This window comes from Diplotaxodon limnothrissa, linkage group LG6 (genome assembly GCF_057381915.1).
Source record: "Diplotaxodon limnothrissa isolate DT_005_m linkage group LG6, D_limnothrissa_male_GT1.1, whole genome shotgun sequence".
Lineage (NCBI taxonomy): Eukaryota > Metazoa > Chordata > Actinopteri > Cichliformes > Cichlidae > Diplotaxodon > Diplotaxodon limnothrissa.
The window spans coordinates 10841330-10869152 of record NC_140601.1 but is presented as its reverse complement, the minus strand read 5'-3'; the positions used below and the strand labels follow the sequence as shown (position 1 = coordinate 10869152).

Sequence of the window (27823 nt, the reverse complement as noted above, 5' to 3'; positions counted from 1 at the left end):
CATGAATAAAGATGAGTGTCAGCACAGAACCTCGTGAAACCCCATGATGAACTTTTTGTGTTTAAGTTCTATGAAACAACTGGAATCTGTCTGAAAGGTTTAAATGCAGAGGATTTTAGTACAGGAATAAACAAAGAGCTGCTTCACATCAAACACTATATGACATGTTTCAACCATTGGGTAGATTTGGCAGAGTAAAGTTCAGCTTCTTCTTTGATATTTATAACAGTAGATCAGGAAGGAAGTGCTATTTCCTTCATGCATTTGGACCACCTGTTACAGAAACCATAAACTGCTTTGAAACATTTTTGTGAGTTGCAGCACACAACTGAAAGCTCTGAAAGCTCATTTTAAGAGGATCAGTCAGCATGATTTCCTCTTTCACACCTTTTATATCAACTTGAAAAGCTTTGAGCAGGAAGTGAACCTGTCAGATTAATGGAACATTTGAGTTCTCAGAAAGATCCACAGTTTTTGTTCTATAGAAGATGTGATCTGAAGATCTTCTTTATGAGTCTGGCTCTATGTTTGGGGCAAAGCTGGAGTATCTAATGTGACGTGATATTTATTATGTGAATGAGAATCTAAACCAACTTCAGTACTATGCTGTTTAAACATAATATGTTTGTATTGAGCACTATGAAAAGAAAAGTTTGTCTGAAATGTGTTCTTGCAAAGATAAAATGCTTAAAGTCAGTTAATGCATAATGTGAAGACATTAGGTGAGGATGTGGGTGTTTGCTGGTTAGCTTGCTCTTGGCTGCAAAACCACGAAAAGCACAAATCCACACAAACACAGTTTAAATGTCAGTGTGGTCCACATGCAAAGGGAGCTACTGCTAATACTTATAAATAGTGCTGTGTGTGTGTGTGTGTGTGTGTGTGTGTGTGTGTGTGTGTGTGTGTGTGTGTGTGTGTGTGTGTGTGTGTGTGTGTGTGTGTGTGTGTGTGTGTGTGTGGCCAAAAATACAACAGGGTGGGGGAACTGACAGGCTGTACTAAAGTCAAGGAAGATTCAAAAAATGAAGCAACAACCCAGAACAGCCAGTTTCCACCTGATGCTGCATGCTTGAAGTTATCAGCTCAGAGTTATACAGACAGGTGCACTGCAGGTACTGTTATATACAACTGTTTATAAGTTGAAGAATCAGATTAGATGAAACTAAAGGGTTACAAGGCTTCAAGTGAAACACTCAGAAGCTGAAATGTTCGTCAGAAGAGCTCTGTGGGTTGTGATCGAGAGATGATCTAGATTTGTGGCTGTAGTTCTGGCAGTGACCTCACAGAATTCACCTGCCTTTTTTGTCTTGTCAGTTTAGTTGGTTACATTTGATACGTAAACAAAGTAACACCCTCATGTGATGCTCTTTGACAGGATATCAGGTGAAATTAAGTCAGCAGTTGGAAGCAGATCAGTTGCAGCTCAGCCAGCAGGTAAGTGTCACTGACTGAAGTCCTTTAATGGACAGCGTGTGTGCTTTAATGTACAGCTATTATTATTTTTATAAGAGAAATGTATTATTACAATTACAATATTAAAAATGTTTTACTAAATGTTGTTCAGTTTAAGATTCAGTGCAAATTTCTTTTGTGTAAGAAAACATCCAGGAGATCAGGTTGTTGTTATTTATGTATCAGTTTTATTTGATTTGACATGGTGGAGCAGATCAAACCAAGTGAACACAAACCGAGCAGCCAACAGTTTGTGAGGCTGTGGTAGAGATGCATGTCTGAAAGAAAAGACCACAAATGCAACAGCAATGGAAACATTAATTTTTGAAGTGCTTCATGTAAATTATGATTTCAATTCAATTTCATTTTATATAGATGTCTCCAAACCACAATAACAGTTGCTGAACAGCACTTTGTGTTGTATATGTATTGACTGTTTGGAGAAATAAAACTGTGTCGTCTCTAATCATGTTGCTAACATGGTAACATTTTATTTCATGTGGTTACCTTTGCAGGATGAGAAGAATCAGGAAGCAGTCAGTCAATACCTAAAGCAACTACAGTCCTTCAAGTCTTCCAGTCACAGTCACCATCCCAGCAGCCTCTAAGAAAGAAAACTGTCGACTTAATGGAGAGAAATAAGAAAAGCCTTTCCCTGTTTATTCTGCTGCCTCTGCTGTTGCTCTGCAGAAGTGATGAGTGTCCCAGGCTTCCAGAGAGTTAGTCTTTATTCCTCTTTATTCATGTTTAACTGATTTTAAGATCTGTTGTTTAACATATTTACTCATTTTCATTTAATCTCTCCTGTTTTAATTCTCACAGATCTCACTTGCTACACTGACTACAATAGAAACATCACATGTTTGTGGAACAGCAGATACGTGTCTGATGACACTGCATGCACCATACATGCTCATTATGAATCTCGCCGCTTGTAAGGAGCTCAATCACAAAGAGAAAAGCTCAACACATAAAACTCACAATATATAAATCACACCTGTCATCATGTGCACCAAAAAGAGAATAATAATGTTTTTCTCAGTTCTTACAGCGCTTCCTGTGACCTAAAGTCTGTTGACGTCTCCAGACCAGCAGTAAAGAAGTGCTCCCTGATCTTTGAAATGGAATACACTGTGAGTGTGTGAAAAAATCTAATTGTTTTCAAGCCCAAGATATACAATCATATATCCTATATCTCAGTTTGTAGTTTAATTTAATTAGAAAGAAGAGCTAATATTCTAAAGAAAGCTTAGGGGCAGTCATTGCATTCTTCCAAATAGTTAGTTATCTGTCATTTAACAAAATCAAGCTTTTATTAAGCCCCCTTCTAACATTAAATATTTTTCAAACATTTCTTTTTCCAGTTTCTGTCTTTCCATGAGTTGTCCCTTAATCTGAGCTGCAACCAAATGAAGCAGAGTTTAATCACTTCTTTCATGCCATCCTGTCACAGTGAGTGTAATCTACAGTATAAATACTGGCTCTTTGTGATTTACAGTGCGAGCTATTCATGGTGACCTAAAACAACTGTGTGTGTGATCTTGCAGTAAAGGTGAATCCTCCTGCAGAGCCAAAAGTCAACTTCACGTCTGTTTCCTGGTTGTCCCAAGTCCACAAACATGAATGGATCAGTTCATATAGAAGTGAAGTCGAGTGGAAGAAGCAGGATCAGTCATGGAGAGTAAGTTTAGATTTTATGACACAATGTGAACAAGTTTAAGTATAAAGTTGAGATCATGAAAGTTCACATGTGAAACAAGATTCGTTCTCAACCCCACACTGGTTTCTGTGTGTCAGGATCCTGCTGTGCACAAAAAAGTTGGCATTCAGTGTGAGCAGGAGTGCAAGGCAGAGCTGGAGCCAGATTTGCTGATACAAGGTGAGAGGCACGAGGCACGAGTTCGTGTGCAGTCTATTTTTCAGAACCGCGAGGGAGCCTGGAGTGACTGGAGCCCCACTGCATCATGGGAGTTACCAGTAGAGAAAATAAAACCACCATCAGGTACATTTATCTCAACATGTTTTGTTTAACATAACATACCAATATCAAAATCTTTCCAATTCATTCATGCTGAGCATGATTACTGCAGTATGGAATAATTATGTATATGGGAAAATGTTTAAAGTTTGAAGCGTGTTGGTGTGTAATACACAGCATAGAGGGGAAGAAGCCATTGTGAAAAATGTCCAATGCTGTAATATAACTCACAACCTTCAACATACAAGGGAAAAGTGAAGGAGTGGTAACTGCCACTCAGCCACTAAGGGAGAGGTGAGAGAGAGGGCTGGCTCTCCATTCAAAGTCAATAGGACTGATCTAGGAGTGGTCTGTCTGCAACAAACACTCGTTAGCCACCAAAGAAGAAGATAAACGGCAGACAACAATAACACATACTACCAATATCACAACTACATTAATTCTCAGATTCAAAAGTATCAATGTCCACATCTGGACTGTTTCCTTGAGTTGATGAAAGTGTTTAGTTTCCATTCGGTAGTTTTTCATGGGAACATAAAATATGCAGTCCATATGGGGCACCAGTGCAAGGCCTTGAATGGGCTAAAAACCAAAAGAGACTTATCATAGAGGTCCTACAACACTTAGAGGGTTGTCACATCAACAGCTTCATGGCACTGGCATGCATGGCTGCTGATGGAAATAGTTAGCTGGTCTTTACTGGTGAATGCTTACAGAGCAGCTACAGCAACAACAATACTTTCTTTTCTGATTCAGTCAAATATTACAAACTCACAGGATGGGCCTGTAATGACCCAAAACATGCAGCGAAAGGAACAGAGATGTTCATAAAAGGACAAATTGGTCACATGACCCCAGCCCAACATGGCGTACTTTCACTTAGTGAAGACAGACAGAAGAAAGACCCAGAAGCAAACAGCAACTGAAGGAGGCTGCAGTAAAGGGAAGAAATGGCATTTTGAAGGTTTCTGACTTCAGACAGTCACATACAAAAGATTTGCACTCAAGGATTAGTAATAATAATTAAATGAAGGGCATAACTGAAAATGTCTGTATTTTTATAATCCATGCACTTCATGCAAAATTCATCCTTAGTCTCTTGAATAATAAATCACACTCACATCTTGATTTCTATTTAAATTCACTGTATCGGCTGCAGAAGCAAACTTGTCTGTGTCTCATGGACTTGGCTGTATGACCCAGTTTTCTCATGTTTCTGAGCCACTGTGTCCTGATCTGTCCCGTATTTTTCAGGTAATACGTTTGTTGTTCCCGTAACGATAGTCGGTGTGGTGGTGTTGCTGGCAGGCCTGCTCTTAAGCACTCACAAAACCACCCGGTACGTGAGCACAGGCACAAGTTTCTATGGCAAAAAATATTATTATCATTTCTTCTATTTTGAGTTATTTTCTTACAACTCTGATTGATCTTTAATTTTTTAGGGTTTACATAATAAAGAAAATCAAAGGTCCACCCATACCAGACCCAGGAAAATCCTTCCTGCGAGAAATCCAGGTAAGTGTACTTCAGGGCAGTAAACATAACATTTATGAAATACTGTGGTGAATTTGTTTGCAGGAAATCAAATTATTATCATATATTCAAAGCTGTGTTTTAGCCAATAGTTTTAGTGCAATAGTGACTCTTCTTTAGTGTAGGGTTAAGAGTAGAGTGCTTCATCACAGTGTTAAAATAAAATGCTGGATAAGTTCATGGGAAGTCTATTATACAATGATTTAATTTTCGTTCAGTACAGTTTTATTCATGCAGCACCATTTAACAACAACAGTCACCTCACAGTATTTTCTCTGTTAACTGTTGCCTGCTGGGAACAAGGCTCACTGTATAACCACAGAGGTGGACTGCATCAGGGTCTAATTTTCATGTCTAAACATATTCATTAAAAAAAAAACCTCTGCAAAGTAGCAGGGAGCTACAGAAAGTTTAAGGAGTCCAAAAGCAAATAAACAAAATAAGCTCAGTGCAAGTTAAAAAGCAGACGGACACAACATGTACCATAAGAAGACAGAGCATTGCAGATAGCTGTGAACTCTGTGGGAGGTGGAACCAGACAGACAAAGTGACTCACTAATCCAGCCACAGACTTATGACCTTTATGATCCAAACAACTCAAATTCAGTAAAGTTTGAGTGAAGCACCCGAAACACCTGATGCTTTCCTATTTAATCCCATTAAAGTGCAGATTGATAATTTTATATATTTCAAATCTTTCTAATCTCTTCTGTTCTGTGACTTTCTCTCCTCCAGAGTGGGTTCTCCAGTGAATACTTTCACTCCTTCTTGAAACCAGTGGAAATTATCACTGTAGAATTAACCTCACCTGTGGATGCTGCTGTGGCCTACAAGCCAGATGAGAAGATGGTGTTGAACAAAGGCAGCTATGACTCCACCAGCTCCAGCTTCACTAACCCAAGTTACTCTGAGCTTTGTAGCCCTCCTCCTATTTCCTCACTCACTGCTGGGAATCTGAAGCCCTGTGCGGTTGACACGCCTTATGGTCCTGTTGGTACTCGGGGTGAAGGAAAAAGCACAGAACAGGAAAGTGATGAAGCGAGAGAGAAAGAAAAGGAGACGTTAATGTTGCTGCTCAAAGGCAGCAGTAACAGTGAGCCAGTGCAGGTGATTTCAGACTACGAGAAAACTGAGAGGCTCGACAATGATCGATTTAGGCTCCAGAGTCTAGATTCAGGCATGTGCAGTTGTGAAGAGGTCAGTGAAGAGAGCATGGAGGCAGATAGCATCAATATGACTGATAGCCATGATGAGGAACCTGAGGGTGAGGAAGAGGAGGGAGGGAATAAACAAAAGGCAGATTTTCAGAGGCTGTTTGGAAGCAGCGGAGGTGTGTTTGGCAAGTCTATCCAGGTTTGTTCTGATTATGAGCGAGTGGAGAAACAGCAGGCTGACAGCCCGGAGCTTCCCAGCTTGGATTCAGGTGTTAGCAGTGGGGGAGAGGAGCAGCTGAGTCAGGGTGAGGGCATGGAGGATGTTGATAAGTCCACTGAATCTACACGCTTCCTGTTTCCACCTCATCCTTCCAGTGCTTTACCATGCTCCCTGCTCTCTTTTCCTCAACTGCCTCTGAACTTGCCTGGGCCACGACTGAGTCCAGCTTTGCAGCTCCAGCCAGGTCACATGACACAGGGGTTTGCTCTGATGTCAACAGGCAGGTCGGTGGAGCCCTCTGGTGATGGATATATGCCAGTGAAACAGGAGGAGGACTGAGAACAGACAGCAGGCTCAACTACCAGGACAAAATAGCATGTAGCACATGTATCCAGTGTTGCCAACTTAGCGACTTTGTCGCTATATTTAGCGAGTTTTCAGACCCCTTAGCGACTTTTTTTCTAAAAAAAGTTGCTAAAAAAAGACGTGAAAGCGCGTATCGCTTTTACTCTCAACAAGCAGCGGGTGCTGTAACGCAGTCAGTTCTTCTTTTACTCTTTTACTCTTATGCTGTTTTGTGGATCACAAGGTTTAAAACTACTTATAAACACACACACACAAAGTAACTCCACCAGAGTGCCAATTTCGGGTCACTTTTGCCGGTCCAAGCCCGGGTAAAGGAGCAGGGTTGGAACTGTGACATTAAAAAAAACAATAATTGCTAAAAGTTAATTTGTAGTTCTAAATAAACTCTAAATGCATTTAGAGTTTATAAAGTGTTTTTTACTCACTTTATGTTTCTTCCACAATGTTATTTCTCTCTCCAACAACATAGGTTACAATTAGATTAGCATGACCAATTATGCAAATTAGGCGATGATGTCATTTGACTTCTAGCGACTTTTAGGACAACCAATAGCGATTTTCCTTACTGAGGCGTTGGCAACACTGCATGTATCACACCCAATCCGGTCGTTAAGTGATGACGTGACGAATCCTACTTCCGGGCCTAAAGTAGTCTGCGTTTAATATGGCTTTTGTGTTGTTAACATGTTTAATGTTTTGTATTTTCTTCTATTTAATCTCAAAAAGCTCCAGTGATCACTGTTGACCTCCCTCGGCTTTTATTACCGCTAATCATTTATTTAAGCTCAGTTTTTAAAACCTTAGGATGTAACTACAGCCCAGCCCATGCAGCAGTATATGAATGACTAACCTCGTATTGTGGATGGATTATCTCAGTTGTTCTCCTGGCTGAAGTTTGGTCCTTTTACAGCATCCTGCCCTGCGATTACATTTGTTCCTGACCACCGAGAACACTCACGTTAACTTTTATCGAGTGGAAAAAAGGTTAGCTTGTTTATATTATGCTAACATAGCAGTGTCACTAGCAGTCACGTAGCACATCATTATATACCAGCTAGCCAAACTTCAGTAACCCTACAAACGTCCCTGCTGTTTAGTTTTCTGTCTTCATTTATGCTGGAAGTGATAACAGAGCTGTACGTTTTAATTTGTTTCCAAAACCTGCAGTCAGGACATGCTATATTGTATTTAGATAGAAGCTAGCGAGCTAACTCCCTGCTAACTTCTAACTCTGTTAAATGTCATAAATTCCGTTTTCATGGATGCCTGGATGTTAAACTCAATTGTTACACCTGGTAGAGCAGAACGCTGATCATTTTATTAAAAATGAAAGACTTTAGACAGTTTTTCAACTCTCAGTAATGCCATAGTGATCGTTTGATACATGGAGCTGCAGCGGAGTTTAGACCCAGTCACGGCTAGTGACATCAGACTTAACGACCGGATAAGTTCTCAGGAAAATGTAACATCACATAAAACTTTATACACTTCACGTTGTTCAGCAGCGCTGGTGGTGATATTTATAAATGTATTTTCCTTTATCTTTAATATTTAAACAAAATAATTTTTCATATATCTGAACTTTGCACTTAAACTGTTACTGTTAAAAACCAAATGTATTATCTAATGAGAAACTAAACTCAAATTAATAATAATGTGGTTGTAATAATAAAAGTGTTTGCGTTTATATTGTGGTTTTAGTGAGATCATCTAAATGGCATGTAGCTTATTGTACTGAAACAAATGTTGGTAAAGGAATGTAAGTTCCAGATAGGTGAGTTTGTGAACTAATGTTGTTATCATGATAATCACATATTAACCATAACCAGGATATTTGATGATGAAATGTCTAGATGTAACAGATCATTAATAGCATAAATGACTTATATAAGAACTTGTATTTGTTTTATAAAAATAATTTTACCTTTTAATAAAATAAATATATGTATACGTCTGTAATGGAATGGAAGTATGTCAATGACAAGTAGTCTAATAGTTCACATTATTGTTTTGATCTTGGTTTCCCTGTATGTTGTAGACCATCAAGTCAGTCGTAAAACATGTTGTTTACTGTGATGAACTTCACAATAAAATAAATGACAAGTGTAAATAGCTTGTGGGCCTTTTATTTTTAAAGTTTAATGTAAACCGAAGAAAAGATTTTACATGTACATTTTCAAAAAAATGTGCTCCTGATAATGAATTGATTTGCAGAGGCAAAATTTAAATCAGTGAGAAACTCTTTAGTCCCTGAGATAAAGACACTCATATCTCTGTGTGTAGTAGACTCTTGTTTGCAGGGAAAACTAACTCTGGAGAATAGAGACTGTAAATAACTTATTATTCCCTGCAGTCCTACCTGTGCAGGCAGTTGCCTGGGTGCACTGCTGTTGCTTGGTGATGATTTGTGATATCAGGTTGTGTACCTGACTCACTTTTACTCCTCCCAGTTATATCGAACCATCAGTTCTTGCTTTGCTGATGCATAGAGGTAAGTCAGCTAACTCTGAGTGACATGCTTAAGCCAAATGAGGTTTGGGAAATATTGACTGTCTTTTTTTTTACCTTTGGACTTACAAACAGAAATTGGACTGCTCTTTGTCTGTCAGAGCAACATGTGCAGCTTTGTGATTACCAAAGATGGCTGGTAAAAGACTTTTGGTTGGAAATTCAGAACTCAGCGACCCCTCATGGATGTCAAGATGATTTCTCAAGGACTAAGAAATGTGGTGTGATGCAATGGCACTTGGCCACGGGTCAAAGAAGTCCGTATCCTGTGACCAGGGGATCACACATGCTTCTCTAAGCAATGGGGTCAGTAATACTGAAACATTAAAACTGCAGCAATGCACTCTGATCTATGTCCTTTGTAGGGATTTTTGCATATCTAACATTTTTTAGAGTAAATGCATGTTTTAGAGAATGCACAAGACCTTTCAAAATGGAGGCTCCTTCTGTGCTTTTAATGCCATGACTGATGCAGGTTCAGGCACTTCTACATACATGTTTCCATAAACTGTGTCAGTATGCTTTGTAACAATCAGTTGTGTTTGATTGGGATTTGCAGATATCTAATAAATACAATAAATAAATATAATAACATTTTAAACAAATCGATACCTACTTCCCAAACATAACTTACTCAAAAACCAGGTTAGATGTTAACTAAATGATTCACTACATTTTCATTTTTCTCTAAAACAAAGGATGCCACAGCGTTGGGTCTGTCTCTGTCAGATTTTTTGTAGATCATGTTAAGCTTTTGTTTTCAGGTGGGAGCTGCTACACAAGCTGTGGCTCCGCCCACTAGGAAGTCTCGGTCCTGCAAGTGTGTCCTTGCCTTCCTCATCATCCTCATTGTCATCATTATAGTTGCAGCAGCAATTTTGGCTTGGTATTTCCTGGGTGAGCAAAACATTGTCTCTCATTTTGTTAATATTTTAATCTCAAGTTGTGCTCCTGACAATGACAATGCTGTGTGAGTGGCCACATGTATACAGCATCTACAAAATGTGGTTTGCATGTTTACCTATGATCTTTTGCAACATGCTCAGTTTCAAATAATTGTCAAGTCATGAGGATTATTTGAGGATAGTAGTCATCATGTGCATGAGAAGCTGGCTCCGTAATTGTACTGCTTATCGGGATATAATTTAAAGACCCAAACCAGAACACCATACGTTTGGATCCCTGTAGAATTGCTGTTTTGGCAAAGGATTTGCACTTCAGGATATGATGGAACTGGAGAAACATTTAAATGCTTTGCAGCCAGATCAAATTTGCAACACGCCAACAGGATTCACATCCTGAACCAAGGCCAACTCTTCCAATTGCCGAACATTAAATACCAAATAATATTTTACTGACGTACGCTATTGACAATGCAGCCGTTATGGAGTACTATCTAAATGTAATATTTTAGTTCTCCCTCGGCTGACTAAAACATGTTGGTCCTACAATGACTACAGAAGCCAGGGTCATGCATTTTTATCGGGAGGAGTAGGGAAACAGAATTCAGTTGACCACAAGCTGTAATTCAGTGACATCTAGTCATGAAATTTTACAAACTAACTTAGAGTTAGGCGGCACAGTGCTTAGCACGGTTGCCACACAGCAAGAAGGTCCTGAGTTCAATTCCACCATCAGGCCTGTGTTGAGTTTGCATGTTCTCCCCATGTTTGTGTGGGTTCCCTCTGGGTTAATAGACTGATCTAAATTGCCCATAGGTGTGAATGTGGGTGCGGATGGCTGTCTGTCTCTGTGTGTTAGCCCTGCAACAAAGGGGGACCTGTCCAGGGTGTACCCCACCTCTCGCCCAATGAGAGCTGGGATATGATAGCCCCGTGACCCTGAAAAGGATAAGCAGAAGCGAATGAATGGATGGATGGAACTTAGAGTTAGTGTGTAAAATAATAAGAGTTGATATTGTCCTCTGTGTTGTAGTTTAGTGGTCAAGCAGGTACCAGCTGTGATTCTAAAATGTAAATGTAAGGCTTGAATTAGGTTGACAAGGATGTGGTAAACAAGCAGAAACTCACAGACAGCTAGGGAAAGCAAATCAGAGTCAGTCTGAGATGCTATATTTATAATGGTACCGCACACGTATACTGAAACAGAGTGAGCAAATATTTTCCAGTTTCCTTTTTTCTTGCCTTTCATGTGTTACGAGTTCAAAATTGGGGATGGAAACAAGAGAAAAAACCACAATAACAACACTGGTCCGGTCGGGTTGAGTCAAACGATGATTTTAATGAACACACGCGTGGGAGATGGACACTGATGCAGACAGCCTCAAAATCTCAAAATGGTGGAGCATTGCTCAAACTTTTATAGCCCCTGGTGCCTCCACCTTATCATAAAAAGCCTACACATTTACATGCTTTCTCTCACACAGCGCCTAAGCTACGACCTTGGCTCCCTGCTTATCTGCTCCTGCTGCGATGGGGCAGAAAACTCCAGCATATTCTGTTCTCTTCTAATCAGACAAATAAGACAATAACTCTCTGTGAACAGTATTTCTTATAACTCAGCAGTATAATGCATCATAAAACAATGTCATTCATTCACAACAAGTCAGCAGTTTAATGTCATGCAAATCAGTTTAACTAATGCAATAGTTATCAGCTTCTTCTAATTCAGGAGAATAATGCAAACTAATCTACATAATAATTCACAATCTTTAATTCGGGGTATAACATGGCATAAAATAACACTACAATCCAACACATGCCTATTCTTAGCACAGATGGGCTGTCCCATGGATCATTATCATACGACAGATGAAGAACATTGGATCACTGTTATGATACTATTATTATGTAGCATCACAGTTACTCTTTGATGTCTTTAATTTCTGTGTTGGTCCACATTTCTGTAACAGAATACAAGGTTTGGGTGTTAGAGGCTCGTGTCCAGCAGCAGTACACTGCCTACTTATCCATCCTCAACAGGAACTTCTCTACTGATCTGTCCTCTCACAACAGTCCTGTTTTCAAGAAGGAAGCCAAGGGCGTCGAGAGTATGGTGAGCAGGGACCACGAATTCCTCTGATGCAGATGTCCTAAAAATTTAGGTCACTTAGGTGATCCTGTCAGTTTCAAAGGCTTTCTGTTTTTCCACTAATTTTCACAATGTAATCTTAACAAGTAAACAATAACAAAAAAGGGGGCTGAAACAAATAATGCTTAGCAAGTTTGTTTAGGTGCTGTAGATTATAATAATTCTGAGATATTACCACAAACAGTTGTTATCATTAACGTACATTACACTAGTAAGTCATAGACCAGAACAGAAGTCCAGAAGTTTTGTTTTTTTTCATGTGCTCTTATGTGCAAAGGTGTTTTTTTTCTGTTCTCAAACTGATCTCCCTGTTGGAGCTCAGTCTGAGGGGAGTTATTTTTTTTCTCCTTATCTTTCCTCATGTGGTGCATTTTCCATTGTTATACCTCTCTGACCTGTCTTCCCCATGTGATGTTTTGTGTCATGTATGTATGGTCGGAGGGTAAGATGGCGCCGGCATTACGTGCAATAGGTCGGCAGCCTTATGAAATTTCCCCTTGTGGGACTAATAAAGGTACATCAAATCAAAAGAAGAGCAGACTGTAGTCAGATTGACTACGCTATAAAGAACCACATAGCACAGCAAAAATAATACATTAAATTAGCATTCAGGAGGCTATGTTTGGCAGTATAAAGTACATATAGTGCATGTGTACTGACAGGAACACTACCATCCTGCACCTGAATGATTTCATGTGAACAGCTGATAGTGTTTTGCTTTCTTTCAGGTAGAGAATATTATGAAAGGTTCGATTCTTTCTCGATACTTCAACTGCACCACTGTGTTTGCCTTTGGGTATGTACATTACATTTTTTCTTCACATAGTCATAAGTCAGAGTCATAACAACAGGAATGGGGCAGTACTGTAGTTTAGTGGTAGACTAAGTGCCAGCTGTGATTCTAAAATACAAATTGAGCCTTGAACTAGGTTGATAAGTAGTGAATATTGTGCCATCATGACTCCAAGTTCAGTTCAAGTTTTTGTCAACAGGAGGATATTTTCTACTGATAAGCTTTGAGTAAAATTTAAAATCTACACTGTTCTGCACATTTTTTCTTAAAACTAACCTCTGAAAAATATCTTTGTGGCTTTAACATACGGTAAGCTTTTACTCTGTTTTCAATAAGGGAGCAGCCACCAGTTGTTTCTTTATAGTGGTTAGTGTTTTATGCTAACTGCTACAATACTGATGTGTTTCAACAAGTTCAGAATCTACCGCTTTCTGAACTGACAAAAACTGAAGATGATCAACTTTATCTTACCAACAGTTTTAGGTATATTATGGTAAATGGTCTGTATTTGTATAGCGCTTTTACTAGTCCTAGGGACCCCAAAGCGCTTTACACACCCAGTCATCCACCCATTCACACACTGGTGGAGGCAAGCTACAGTTGTAGCCACAGCTCCCCTGGGGCAGACTGACAGAAGCGAGGCTGCCATATCGCGCCATCGGCCCTTCTGGCCAACACCAGTAGGCGGTAAGTGAAGTGTCTTGCCCAAGGACACAACGACCGAGACTGTCCGAGCCGGGGCTCGAACCGGCAACCTTCCGGTTACAAGGAGAACTCCCAACTCTTGAGCCACGATCGATTATAATCAACCCAAGATCATGAGGTAAAAGTACCAACTGTATTGCAGGTCATGCGTGTTTCTATAGACTGTATACAAAAAGCTCGACATGGCAACCTTAAAATGATAAACCACAGACTATAGACTGATTGTAGAGTTCAAAATTCACCTTGTTCAGATGTTGCTGTTTTATTTTTCATTTCTTTTTTCTTTTTATTTATACTGTAAATTTGCGGATTTTAGCTGGGAAGTTGCTTTTGGGCCCAAACAAGTGAAACACTGTGACTATTTAAGAAACTGTCCTTTTTGGTATTTCACCAAATACCTGCAAAAACAAGCATACTTATGACAACATGAAGCCATAGGCACCAAATACTTTGAATCAGTAAAGACAGTAAAACACTAGAAGTCAAAAGTTTGGACACACCTTCTCATTTAATGGTTTTTCTTTATTTTTACTACTTTCTACCTTTGTAGATACATGCTGAAGACATCATATATGAAGCAAGATATATGGAATCATGTAGAAAAAAAGTTGGTAAATATATCTAAATAGGTTTTATATTTTAGATTCCTGAAAGTAGCTACTCTTTGCTTTGTTGATAGCGCTGCAAACCCTTGGCTCTCTCTCAATGCACTTCATGATGTAGTCACCTGCAATCATTTTCATGTCACAGGTGTGCCTTGTCAGTGTTCAATTGTGGAATTTCTTGCCTTCTTCGTCTGACACTGTTGGGGATTTATTCAAAATTGAAGGCACACTGAGCCAGCATGGCGACCACAGCAGCCTGCAGCGACATTACATCCCATCCAGTTTACCTTTATTTTGACCATAATTTCGTTTTCAACAGGACAGTGACCCCAAACACACCTCCAGGCTGTGTAAGGGCTATTTGACCAAGAAGCAGAGTGATGAAGTGCTGCACCAGATGGCCTGTTCTCCTCAGTCACATAAACTAAACCCAAACGCAATGGTGTGGGGATAAGACTGTATAAGACTATTGGAAAACTATTTCAGGTGACGACCTCATGAAGTTCATCGAGAGAATGCCAAGAGTGTACAAAGCAATCTAAAATATAAAAAGCGGTTTGAGTTATTTCACACGTTTTTGTTTCCTACATAATTTCATATGCTCATTCATAATTTTGATGCTTTCAGTGAGAATGTACAATGTGAATAGACATGAAAATAAAGAAAAACCATGAAATGAGAAGGTGTGTCCAAACTTTTGACTGGTCTTTCATCGAGTCTTGGTTGTCTTTTTGTCTCTGCAGGGAAGGAAGTGTTGTGGCTCACTTCTGGATACTGCTGAATATACCCAGCAGCCATGCTGAGGGAGTCACGCTGGAGAAGGTCAGAAGGAGCCTGGTGGAGGGGCTGAAGGGGTACAGCAGGTCAAAGGTGGAAGAGACAGCCAGCTTTGATGGATACCTTTTCCATCTCCCTACACTATCTGTCAGTGGTGAGAGGAAGAACATGGGCAGAAAAACAGTTAAAGGAAGATTTAAATCTAAATTTAATGTACATTTAATTTAATTTCTGTTTCTTTTTGTTCTGCTCCCTACAGAAACTGACCCCAAAGTTGTAAAACTTTTGAAAGCCTCATTTGGTATCAGATTTTATTTCAGTTTGTTTATAATTTTTTGTTTTGTATTAATTAATTCATGTACCGGAACTTTAATTACAAGTAGCAAAGTCCACTGTACATTAGACAAGAAATAAAGTAACTCATGGGAACAAAGGTAAACAGGATTTTATGTTGAGCATGCTTCTCAGTATAATTTAATTTATTATACTGTATACATAATTCACTGAACAAATGTGATTTTGGGGTGAAAGGCAAAAATTTTAAAGCCTTATTTTGACATTTGAACTCCACCTCTATTAGGTCGCATCATTATTTAATTGGCAACATTTAATACCCATTTTTTGACTTGCTTAGATGGGCACTCATTGGTCATGGTTAGAGTTTAACTACATCATAGTACAGGTAGTTTATATGTTTAGTTTTGAAATGACTTTAAAATGTTTTGAAAGGGGCATAATAATAACACGATAAAAACAATGGAACTTGGATACTAACTAACAACTGAATTATTTAAATTTGCTAACAACATATTTGACCTACAGCTTTATTAGCACAGACGCCAAAAACTCTATAAACTGATTTTCTCTTGTGTTATACTTTTACATGGCACATTGTTCTAGTTTAGTCTGATCTTTTAATTGTTTCTTTTTAGACAATTCCTTTTAACGTAATAGCTCCATATCTAAAGTCAAAGTAAAACTTTATATTTAGTGTAATGTCATCAATCCCTATCAGCTTAAGTTAAACCATAGAAGCAAAAGCCATTGAAGTTTAACATTTACAAATCCCATCATCTGTGCACAAAAGTACAGACTCAGTTCTGACTTTAATCCTTGCCTTTTTTGCCCCAAGACTGCTACCGCTATCAGAAGGTGGTGTCCAGCAGCCCCATTCTGCTCCTTGGCCCTAACACGCAGCGTTCCTCCTGTCTGTGGCACCTCCAGACCACCCCAAGCTCCCAGCTTGAGCTCCATATGGAGTGGCTGCTTCCAGAGTGCAGTGACAGACTGCTGGTGTACAACTCGCTCACCCCTGCTGATAATCATCTCATCACATCGTGAGTCTCTCCTAACAATATAAGTATATTTAGACTGATACACAGCACTGTGAGGCATTAATGTAAAGTGACAGGAATATTTAAAAACCACAAAAATGAAATCAATATTTGGCCTGACCTTTAAAATAGGATGATCTACACATATCTAGGCCTCTATAGTTCCTGTTATAGATGTCCAAAATAGAAACTCATACTAACACGTTATTATCACTATCCTTTATGGGCTCTGTGCAACTTTCCTTCCTTCCTACCAGTGTGTATGGCTGCAGCAGACATGAGCGCGTGGTCCGTGTCCTGTCATCAGGAGAGTGGATGACAGTGGTTTGGAAACAGGGTCTATACAATTACAAGGAATCCTTTTCTTTGTCTGTGCAGGCTTGGGAACACCAGGGTAAGCCTACCTGAATGTTTTGCACTTCTCTCTGGTAAAAAATGTATCATACAATAATTTAACTAAAAGTCAGCATCCTAACATGCAATGTCAACCTTTGGTGGCACATCAAAAAGTTACATCATCTGGAAAACGTTTTGGTATTCTGTCCAGTAGATATTTAGATATATCACACTGTAAATGAAATTATTGAGCGGTTAGTTGTGCAAGAGCTACAGGAATGACCAGAGTGAGTGGGATTTAGTCTCTGGGCAGCAGATATCAATATCCTCATGTATTTTTATGGCAATCTATCTTGGTCTCACAAAACCAAGAATCAATCAAGTTGTGTTCTGAAAGACATGGTAGAAATCAATCTTGTGTGGATCCTGCTATATTCATGAGTCCCCCTCTTCTTTTCTGTATATATTCACATTAAATGATTATATTGTGGACTGAACAATCTTTCTTGCTTTGTGTCTTCATCATTCTTAGACTGTAATTCCACTATACAGTTGGAGGCAGTATCAGGGGTCCAAGGGACACTAAAGACACCCTTCTTTCCCAGCTACTACCCTCCTGACACCAACTGTACCTGGAACTTTACTGTAAGCCTCTCCTTCAGCCGTGCATCTTTTATTGATCCACACATTGATTGATTATTTTATTTATCATCAAATGATCCACGTCAAACTTTGAATCACTAAAGGTAACTCGTATTATAATAAAGAACCTGTCAAGTAAATGACTTGATTGATATATTTACTGTCCTGTGTGTGATTTCAGATGCCCAGTGCAGGGATGGGCTTGTGTTTGACATTTGAGGGCTATGAGCTAAGCAGAGCCAGCTACAACCAGGCCTGTACCCAGGGACAGTGGGTCATCCAGAATCGCAGGTAAGCTGTGCCACAAAGACCTTTTTCAGCCCAGTAAAGCAACGTTAGTGCCTATTCTGGAACTTATTAGACATGTTTACACACACAAAAAGAACATTTGAGATAGCCCAACACAACACAAATCCTCATCATAACTGATATAGCGGGTCGTGCTTTCAAATAGTTCCCTTTTTAGCAAATAGTCATGTGTAAAGGATTTTGTCTTTCTGTGTAATGCACAGGTGCTGAGTTCTGCTTCTTCTTAGCCTCAGTAAAAAGTATTTAGACCCTGAGAGGATTTTGTTCCCTACTGAACAACAGGGGGCAGTGTTGTACCACACAAGCCAACCAAATCCCCTTATGTTCGAGAGCATTTTAATTCCAGTATAGGCAATAAACTCACAAATCCCTTACTTTCTTTATTTAATCAGGAAGAAACCGATCAATAGTTTCTTGTACAAGTGGAGAGGTGATGCCTTCAGGGACACGTCCCTTCACTTTCACCCTCCCTCTCCTTTCTCAGGCTGTGCGGCACCAGGGCTCTGCAGCCCTACAGCGAACGTCTCTTCCTGCTCTCTACGACAGCCACTATCTTCATGACATCTGAGGTGTCACTCACAGGGCCGGGCCTTCAGCTGCAATACAGCGTCTTCAACCTGTCAGATCGTGAGTTGTGGATGCTGGAACTGACAGCCATGAAATGTTGATGAAAATATTGGGATGTCATTTTGTGACCTTTTCTCAGCATAATTTCGAGCTCTGTGTGTATTTGTGTTTTATAGCTTGCCCAGGACAGTTCCTGTGCACTGTGAATGGTCTCTGCGTGCCCATCTGTGATGGAATCAAGGACTGTCCCAATGGCCTCGATGAGAGAAACTGTGGTATATACAGAACTCCAAACATAAATAACTCTCCCTTCACATTGAGAGGGTAGAGTAAGTGCTCAAATACTGAATGTGACACATAAATGTGCCCATTCTAAGTAAAATAATGTTGAATTTATTGTCTATCAGCCACCACCCTCTTGGTGAGGCCACTTGTGACACTGGAGAGCCAAAACTGCCAGATTTATATGACATGGATGAGAGTAGAACTGTTCCAGAAAAACATCAGATATGTGAGGCTTATCAGAGTGCTGCTAATGAAAGCTGCCTGGCTTTAAATCCAGGGGTGATGTTGATCTGATCTGATGGGCCTACTCTTTAAAAACCCCATGAAAGCACTTGGAAGGCAGAAAGAATCTCTAATTTTAAAACCTGTGAGTGTTGGCAGCCTGTCAAGCTACAATGCTCTCAGTGGTTTGACTAAGGTCAAGTGTTCACTATTGATTCAGTGCTGTGAAAAAATGTTCATCCCCGTCCTGATTTTTTTGTTTTTGCACATTTTTTAAGACCTAAATATTTCAGATAGCATCTTTAGCATAGCATCTTTATTTATAACGCACTTTACATCCAACAATGTTGACCAAAGTGCTACAAATATAAAACAGAGAGGAAACAGTTTAAATTACATATAAAATATCTTAAAATTAAAAATAATATAATTAATAAGAAAATATATTAAGAGACATCAACAAGTCCTGCTGTGCTAAAAGCCAAGGAAAATATGTTTTAAGACGTGATTTAAAAACAGATAAGGAAGGTGCCTGTCTAACATGTAAAGGCAACTCATTCCACAATTTTGGTGCTGCCACAGCAAACGCCCGATCCCCTCTGAGCTTACGATTAGTCCTGGGCACACTCAGGAGGAGCTGGTCTGCCGACCTGAGGGACCGGGAAGGTATGTATGGATGAAGAAGCTCAGAGAGGTACACAGGGGCAGCATTGGACCAACATTTAAAAACAAATAAAAGCAGCTTAAAATGGATCCTAAAATGCACGGGCAGCCAATGAAACTGGGGTGATATGCTCGTATCTACGAGTGCCAGTTTAAAGCCGTGCAGCAGTATTCTGGACTAGCTGCAGTCGAAAAACAGAAGATCGACTCACCCCAAAATAAAGAGAATTACAGTAATCCAGCTGAACGGTTACAAAAGCGTGGATTACTGTTTCAAATTGCTGTCTCGTAAGAAAGTGCTTAATTTTGGCCAGTTGCCTCAGATGAAAGAAACTAGACCTTACAACCAACCCGATCTGGCTTTCAAGCTTAAGCTCAGGATCCATTTTAAAACCCAGATTAACAAACTCTGGTTTACCTGCCTGCGACAGACTGGCAACCTGTCCAGGGTGTACCCCGCCTTTCGCCCTATGACAGCTGGGATAGGCTCCAGCGCCCCCCGTGACCCTGAAAAGGATAAGCAGAAGCGAATGGATGGATGGATGGATGGATGGTTTACAGAATGATTTCAGGGATTGCAGATCAACACACGGAACAGCAGTGGAAGCAGGTCTAAACACCATTACTTCAGTTTTAGAATCGTTAAAACAAAGAAAGTTTAGCGCCAACCACGACTTGACGTTCTGCAGACATCATCAAGAGAATTTTAATATTAGACAAAGATAACCAGGGATAAGGGAAAAAGCTATCTAAACCTTCCTGGCCCTGTGTGATGAAGTAAGACATCTAAAAAAGGTGAGATAAAAAGTCAGTGACATCTATCTGTCTGGAAAGGGTTAGAACGCCATTTCTAAGGCTTTGGGACTCACAGTAAACTACAGTGAGAGTCATATCCACAAAAGGAGAAACCTTGGAACAGTGAACCTTTCGAGGAGTGGCTGGCCTACCAAATTTACTCCAAAAGTGCATTGAAGACTCATCCAGGAGGCCACAAGAGAACCTAGAACAACATCTAAAGAACTGCAGGACTCATTTGCCTTAGTTAAGGTCAGAGTTCAACAACAATGAGAAAGAAACTGGGCAAAAATGGCCTCCATGGGAGAGATCAAGGAGAAAAAAAGAACACAAAGACTCGTCTGACATTTGCCAAGGTTTACATCTGGTGTAAAACTAGCACTGCATTTCATGAAAACATCATCATACTAACAGTCAAACATGGCGGTTGGTGGTAGAGTGATGGTCTGGGCTGCTTTGCTCGATGACTTGCTGTAACTGAAGGAACCACAGATTCTGCACGAAGATCCTGAAGGTGAACCACTGAACCACTCAGGCTGAACGACCGCTTGGTTTATCGGAACACCAACCCTTTTTCACATAGGGTCAGGTAGGTTTGGATGGCTGTTTTCCATTAATAAATAAAATCATCATCATTTAAAAACTGCATTTTACTCAGGTTATCTAACATTTAACTATGACAAACATGCAAAAACATAATACCAAAAATATGGAAGCGACAAATACTTCTTCATGGCAAAGACTAATGCTAATACTATACTAATTTACAGAAAGTAAAATATGCTAGCCACAAATTCAGACATATTTACTGTATATTTCTGTTATACAAAAGCATCAAAAGCACTTTATTTAATAACTTTTTCAAATGTACTCTCTAATAAAACTCCTCTTTTGCTTTTCTCCTAATAAACATAATCCAGCATACATTAAATCAAGCTATTAATTATGTACTGCGACACACTCAAAATACATTTAATCTGTAAATAAGAAGCACAGTGGGCTAACTCATGTTACACGGCTGAGTTTTTCTACAATATTTTGTCAGTGAACGGTTCTGAATGTAGTGTTTACATGTGTGTCTCTCAGTATGTGTGGCACAATACAAATGTCCAGAGGACAGTCAGTGTGTGGACTACTACAAAGTGTGTGACCAACACCCAGACTGCCCTGAAGCTACCGATGAGATGAACTGCACTGAAGGTAACAGGCTGCAAGTGTCCTTCTTTTCACACATAAAATACTTCCACAGCCGTCGGCAAAAGGTAGTTGGAAAAATCACTACGATCCCCCTTTTTGGAATATATGTAGTCAGATGCCTCTAACACTACATTTCCTGTGTGCTGTATAACCAAAGCCTCCATTCACCTTTTAAAATGCTTAGCTTATAAAAAGTGTGCTTTAAGATGTAACCACCCAGACGTCATTTTATATCATTGATTCATTCAGTCGTTCAATTCAGTCTGAGGTGTCTGACTTTTTAATTAGAAGGTGACAGTTAGAAAGATGCATGAAGGTGAGGGATAGGAAGGTGTGGGTTGCATGCAGCAAAGCGCCCACGGCAGAATCAAACCCTGCCTGTCTGCTGCCACAGGGACAGCCAAAAACATATCAGGAATATCTGTTTTCAGTGAGGTAGTGGCCTGTTTTTATCTTGTCCTGCATCCTTTTGGAAGACCCACATGACTTTATCCTGAACATCTCAACAGTAACAGTGCATATTGGTTCCTTTTAGCTTCAAGCTGAACTGATGAGGGAAGCAGACACAGGCCATGATGTAAACTTTATTGTTTAATTGCATTAAATATAAATTTATACTTGTGTCCATGCCCAGGCGTGCAGTGTACAGATATGACCTATGTGTGTGCTGACGGAACGTGTCTGAAGAAACCAAATCCTGAGTGTGACTTTGTCACTGACTGCCCTGACGCCTCCGATGAGAAACATTGTGGTAAGAAGACTCGATCACCTAACACCTTCTAACATTCTAACTTTATTCTCATTATTTTAATTGTATCACATTAAAATTTCGAGACTTCTGTGTGCTTCTATGTCAGAGAATTTGTTTCAATAACTCGCGAGCATTTTATTTGAAAAGTATTAGCTCACACTGCGCACATCAGTGTGTTTAAACATACCTGCGTGTGTGTATCCAGAGTGCGGCCTGAGGCAGTTCTCCAGCCGCATCGTTGGGGGAACGGACGCCTCAGAGGGGGAGTGGCCATGGCAGGCCAGCCTGCAGGTGCGGGGTAACCACATCTGTGGTGGCACTTTAATCGCCAGTCAGTGGGTGGTGTCGGCTGCCCACTGTTTCTATGACGACCGGTAAGGGCAGGAAACAAAAAGGAAGGAAGTGGTGTGATGACTTAAATGTTAGAAAGTGATGTTAATAAGAAGACAACCAAAGGCTCTCTGTTGTGTAAAGATTAAAATATTATCATCCTCTGCCGTGACTTTGATGGAGCATTTTAGTCGTGGTTTTATAAATCAAGTTTATTTCTGCTGCAGCTTCCTCCTTCTGTCCTTCGGTTGCATCTTTGCTGACCGGGGTTTAACTGTGACAGCCTGTCTGAGTCAGAGGCAGAGTATTTATGGATTTGTATACACTTGTGTTTTTCAACCCCACAATCTGGACCATCCCCAAAACTATAGCTGCAGCATCCTCTAGAGCATTACCTATTTTTCTCTGCTTAATTTTCTTGCATGGTGATTAAAAGCTTAAGCAGCCTTCAGAGTCTGTGGATGAGGAAGATAAAAAAAGCTGAAAAAGTATAAACAGATATTTCTTGGCATGAGTTAATACTGCTAACTGTGTGGGTGTTTTCTTTTTAAATAGCTCAGGAAAAAAACGCTTTCTTATTGGCCCTACAACACATTTGACCTCTTTGTGTTCCTGCTGCAGTCTCTACTCCCCCTCAGTGTGGACAGTCTACCTTGGCAAACTTCTGATCAACCGCAGCAGCCCTACAGAGGAGGTGGCGCGGGTCCAACGCATCCATCTTCATCATTACTATGACGATGAGTCCCACGACTACGACCTGGCCCTGCTCAAGCTGGACCGGCCCGCCGCTGCGCTGCTGGCTGGGCATGCTCGACCCACCTGCTTGCCCCCACCAACGCACCAGCTGGAGCCAGGCCTGCTCTGCTGGGTCACTGGCTGGGGGGCACTCCGTGAGGGGGGTGAGCTTTGAAAGCAGGGAAGGGGAGGGCTTGAAGGATGTGCAAAGAAGCTAGAGTATGGAATAGCAAATTACAGATCTTTTAATAACCAGTAAACCTGCTATGGCAGTGATTTCCAAGTTTTTGGTTTGACCTCTCAAAATGCCTCCATATCTGCTACACTTTATCACCTCAATTTGCTTTATATTGTAAAGTAAAGACTCTACAATAGTATAGAAAAACCCCAACAATCAGACAAACCTCTATAAGCAAGCACCTCTGACAGGTCTTGGTGAGACTCCCCTGGTGAGCTGGGGCTTTTTATGTTCACTCATTGCCTGCACGGGCTTCTTTCAGAAACTCCAGTTTCCTCCCACAGTCCAGAAACATGAGTATTAGGTTAACTGGTGATTTTGAATTTGTTGTAGGTTAGATTTTAGAGTGTGTGGTTGTCTCTGTTTTGGCGTTATGATGGACTAGAGACCTGTCCTTGTGTATCGTGCCATCTGGACTACTTTTTCTCTGGGAATGACATTAAAATATTGAAATAAAACTGCAAAACACAGGTCCATTTCAGTAACTTGAACGAGCTGACAGAAGGTTTAACCGTCTGTGACCTAGCCATCTGCTGTTCAGAGCAGCTGTGCCAGTAATAAACCCAAACTTTAAACCTTTAAAAAATGAGTATTAGCCACAGAGACCAGTTTTTTTCCCATGTTTATTTCTGCTGTAAAGTTGGGCAGTTTGATATAGGAGACCGTGGCAACTGACTTGCTTTCAGAGCCAGCCTCAAGTGGCCATCCATATTTATTAGAGCAAAGTTTAATTGGTTTCCTCTATGATCAAACATCTTGGAGGTTTAAAATTCATCTTCTGACATTTTAAATGGATTGGGGACCTCTATCCTACCTGCCTCTCAAAACAGTCATTTTTCATTCTCCACGATCATAAATCACATTGAGCTACAGGCTGCTTTATGGACAGACACAACAACAGACCTTAAAAGACACTTAAATCCCACTGAGCAGTTTCATAAACACTACTGGTCCTAGAGTGATGTTACATTTACTGCTTTAAAAATGGAAGGTTTACTCTAAAAGAAGAGCACTCACTCACTTTTTAGTTTTTCTTTTAAGCAAGTTTGACTCCTGTTGCAGAATGATTACCGACTTATGTATTATTCAGTGTGATGCATCATTTTCACAACCAAACGACTGTGTGGTTTTTAAAAACATCCTTTTGTCAGTGCGTGCGAGATATGGGGAGTTTTTGTGCAGACGATGATGTGGAGGCAAGTGGGTGTGCTATTTTGATATCTGAGCAAACACACATGGAAAAAAAAACCTAATTTAAATCAAAAAGGCAGGAGGAGATGGAGTGGTGTGGGTGGAAGTGGTTTCTGCTATCACGATGAACTTAATAAACTGAAGGCTGAAAGAGAGAAAAGGTGTGGGAGAACATATACTGGCATGCAACGCTTCATAAGAATCAATACAACTTTTGAGAAAAATCGAAGGTAAATTTGAATACATTAAAATGCATTTGCATGATCATAATCGGAATAAAGTGTTTTCTTGTTACCGTAAGGGAAGACCTTTGTTGTTCATTATTAGTAAGTGAAGACACGTCAACCAGGCTTTCCAGCAAACATGGGTGCATCTGGGTTCTACACTATGGGGAACAGCAGCTGCCCACACAAAGCATGCTAAGTGTGGTCTGCCCAGATGTACCCCACATTTCACACCAGTAGCAGGGATCACAGAGGGCTGCCTAACTGTGCCCCGTGGTACATTACAGCCACCAGCTGTATGCAGCGTGGAACAGCGTTTCTGAGGTTCTGCATCAATCACCTTCTCTCAGCTTCTCAGTCTCCTGTTATTTCTCGCAGTGTACTAAAACATGTTCCGTGGTTTCATTACCCTGTATAGTGTTTCATTAATATAAGTAATATGCTGGCAGACATACCCATGTAGGCCCAAAGTCGGGTGGCTGTGCCTCATTAGATAGCATGGGTAATATAGCAGCTGGAAGGTTGGTGGATCAATTTCTCTGGATACTTCAGTCTACAGTGTGTCGGGGAATGTTAGACAAATACCTGTGCACACACAGGATCCACAGCACCTTTGCCCCTTTAGGACCCCTGTATGAGCTTTCTATGGGCAAGCACACAATGGGTTCCCTCACACCAGTCCATAAAGGGCACATTAGGAATGTTTATTGGACGCTGGAGGTTGCAGAGTGTTATTAGTGCTGTTGGGTGATATCTATTGCAAATGGTGCTGCACCAAAATCTTCTCTGTGATTGCTTTGCTCGCTAGCAGATTGCTGCAGTTTGCATGAAAGTATGCTGATTTGTCTGCAGACAAGTCAACAGTGAAAGTTGAAAAGTGCGATGGGAAGTGAAAACGGAGAATGTTTGGCTTCACGGTAAACGTTGTGTCTTACAGTTGAAACCAACATGTTTCAGAAGACACAGATTTGACTCTGAACGCTAGTTAGCATTTTCCAGGCGTACTATGAGTGATGACAACCAAAACAATCAAAAGAAGGTTGTCAGTGCAGAAATGTATACCTTTTTGCAACAACCTCCCAAAAGCACTCGCAGTCAGGGAAAACTTGTTTTTCCCTCATCGCTGGCCATTTCCAAACAATTGCTAATGGGTCTCTAAGCTGGTGTTACTGGGGCCTTAAGCAGTGCACAAAGACTCAACAGCATTATGACTGACAGGATATTCTTTTGCCCTCTGTCACTCTGTCCTCTTACTTTTCCCAGGCACAGCCAGTAATGTGCTTCAGAAAGTTGATGTGCGCCTGGTTAGCGAGGAATCCTGCATCCGTTCCTATGGACACCTGGTTACTCCGAGAATGCTTTGTGCCGGTTACCGCAATGGAAGGAAAGATGCCTGTCAGGTACAAAGAAATACAAGCTGCATGTGCTTTGAACTTTGGCAGCAAAAATGGATCAAATGACTAAAAATTAAAAAGCAAGTGGAACTCAGAATGTCCAACACAACACTTAGCACTTCATCCCCTCAGCTCTACACATTGTTTCCTTTACAGCCTGCACTTTTACTGTTTTGTCACAATCTCACCATTCCTGTCTAAAATATCTTTACCTACATTTGAAAAAAGAAGAGTGAACAAAACAAGTCAAAAGAGGACCAGGCTTTGGTTTGCTGGGTGGAGATACCGCGCAAGTGTGTGTGTAGAACTGCCAAGAAACTGTAGGTAAAATCAAAGCAGAGATTTAAATTAAACTGATTTTGTATGGATTCTCTCTTTAATATAACTAATATTACAAAAAAATCTAAATTCAATAAGTTCCTGCAGTGTTTTAAAGTTGATATGATGCAATGAAAGTAAAATTCTATGTATCACTTAGAATCGTGTAGTCCTGCTCTCTGTCAAGATGTCCTCAAAGCCACAAAAAAGGAGAAACCGATTAAAATTTTAAATATTAAAAAAATCTATAACGTTATTTCCTCTTTTTAGCCCAGTTTTTTTAAAACACATCGATGTTATAAAATGAGTTTTAAAAGCCACATATCTAAGAACCCCTGATGATGATGATATAGTGAGTCACTGTAGTAATTATAAGTACTGTCAATTATTATGGTGCCTCTGTGCTGTGAAGACCCAGTCTTATTTGTGCCTCGTTAACGTTACCTTTGTCTGTTAGGGAGACTCGGGCGGTCCCTTGGTGTGTCAGGAGCCTTCAGGTCGCTGGTTCCTGGCCGGGGTGGTGAGCTGGGGTAGAGGCTGCGGGCGTCCAGACTACTATGGTGTCTACACTCGCATCACCAGGCTCACCAACTGGATAAAGCAGGTCATCAGCAGCTCCTGAGTTACTGATGTCATACTTGCACCAGAACACCAAACCGGAAGAGAGAGAAAAAATGCCTTAAGGTGTTCACAGATGACCTGAGACTGGTTCTTATCCAAACAATGCAACTGTGAAATGTTAAAGGCTTTTTTCCAAAGTAACAAAAGTAATGAAATACTGAAACGATACGCCTCTAATAACTGATAGTAAAAAAACGCTTTGAAATTGTACCCAGCAAAAATCATTTACAAGCTGAATCTTCCTCATTTGAAAGATAATAAATTTCACATATAGCCTCACATATTCTGTGTTTGCATCTCTGATTTAAAATGAATGTAAAATATGTGTAACAAGACAAGTCCACAGTCATGATACTCGCTGCGTGAGTCTATTTATACCTTTAGTACTTTTAGCCTCCAGCTGGGTACTTTGGAGGAGACTGAGACTCCTATACTTCTGCAGACTCCAACTTGTTTTTGCAGCGGAGAAGGCGCCCCCTGCTGGTTATTAGAAAGAATGTTGTTTTAAGGCTGCACCTTTTGGACCTGG

At 40.3% G+C, this 27823-nt stretch overlaps 2 protein-coding genes across 2 annotated transcripts; both read left to right on the top strand.

Moving 5' to 3' along the window:
- Positions 1-2023: 2023 nt before the first annotated feature.
- LOC146630131 (uncharacterized) lies at positions 2024-6676 on the top strand. Its single transcript, XM_085355611.1, has 9 exons — positions 2024-2171; positions 2275-2386; positions 2495-2585; positions 2817-2904; positions 3000-3133; positions 3250-3454; positions 4685-4769; positions 4873-4945; positions 5699-6676. Exons 1-9 carry the CDS (start codon positions 2081-2083, stop codon positions 6674-6676), a joined length of 1857 nt encoding a protein of 618 aa, XP_085211737.1. The 5' UTR covers positions 2024-2080.
- Positions 6677-9300: 2624 nt separating this feature from the next.
- Positions 9301-27567, top strand: tmprss6 (transmembrane serine protease 6). The gene is made up of 18 exons (XM_085356783.1): positions 9301-9517; positions 9976-10108; positions 12084-12226; positions 12991-13058; positions 15109-15296; positions 15402-15443; positions 16275-16479; positions 16734-16870; positions 17345-17457; positions 17636-17745; positions 18248-18390; positions 18507-18605; positions 21382-21495; positions 22127-22243; positions 22449-22617; positions 23195-23472; positions 26225-26361; positions 27131-27567. The coding sequence occupies exons 1-18, from the start codon at positions 9428-9430 to the stop codon at positions 27293-27295; spliced, it is 2451 nt and encodes an 816-aa protein (XP_085212909.1). The 5' UTR covers positions 9301-9427; the 3' UTR covers positions 27296-27567.
- The last annotated feature ends 256 nt before the right edge of the window (positions 27568-27823 follow it).

Excerpts from the sequence above, each read along its gene's own strand:
- LOC146630131 (XM_085355611.1), top strand. The coding sequence starts at position 2,081 with ATGGAGAGAAATAAGAAAAGCCTTTCCCTGTTTATTCTGCTGCCTCTG. Across the intron at positions 2,172-2,274 it reads GTGTCCCAGGCTTCCAGAGA|ATCTCACTTGCTACACTGAC; the intron begins GTTAGTCTTTAT and ends TAATTCTCACAG. Across the intron at positions 2,586-2,816 it reads TCTTTGAAATGGAATACACT|TTTCTGTCTTTCCATGAGTT; the intron begins GTGAGTGTGTGA and ends TTCTTTTTCCAG.
- tmprss6 (XM_085356783.1), top strand. The coding sequence starts at position 9,428 with ATGTGGTGTGATGCAATGGCACTTGGCCACGGGTCAAAGAAGTCCGTA. Across the intron at positions 10,109-12,083 it reads TTTGGCTTGGTATTTCCTGG|AATACAAGGTTTGGGTGTTA; the intron begins GTGAGCAAAACA and ends TTTCTGTAACAG. Across the intron at positions 15,297-15,401 it reads CCCTACACTATCTGTCAGTG|AAACTGACCCCAAAGTTGTA; the intron begins GTGAGAGGAAGA and ends TGCTCCCTACAG.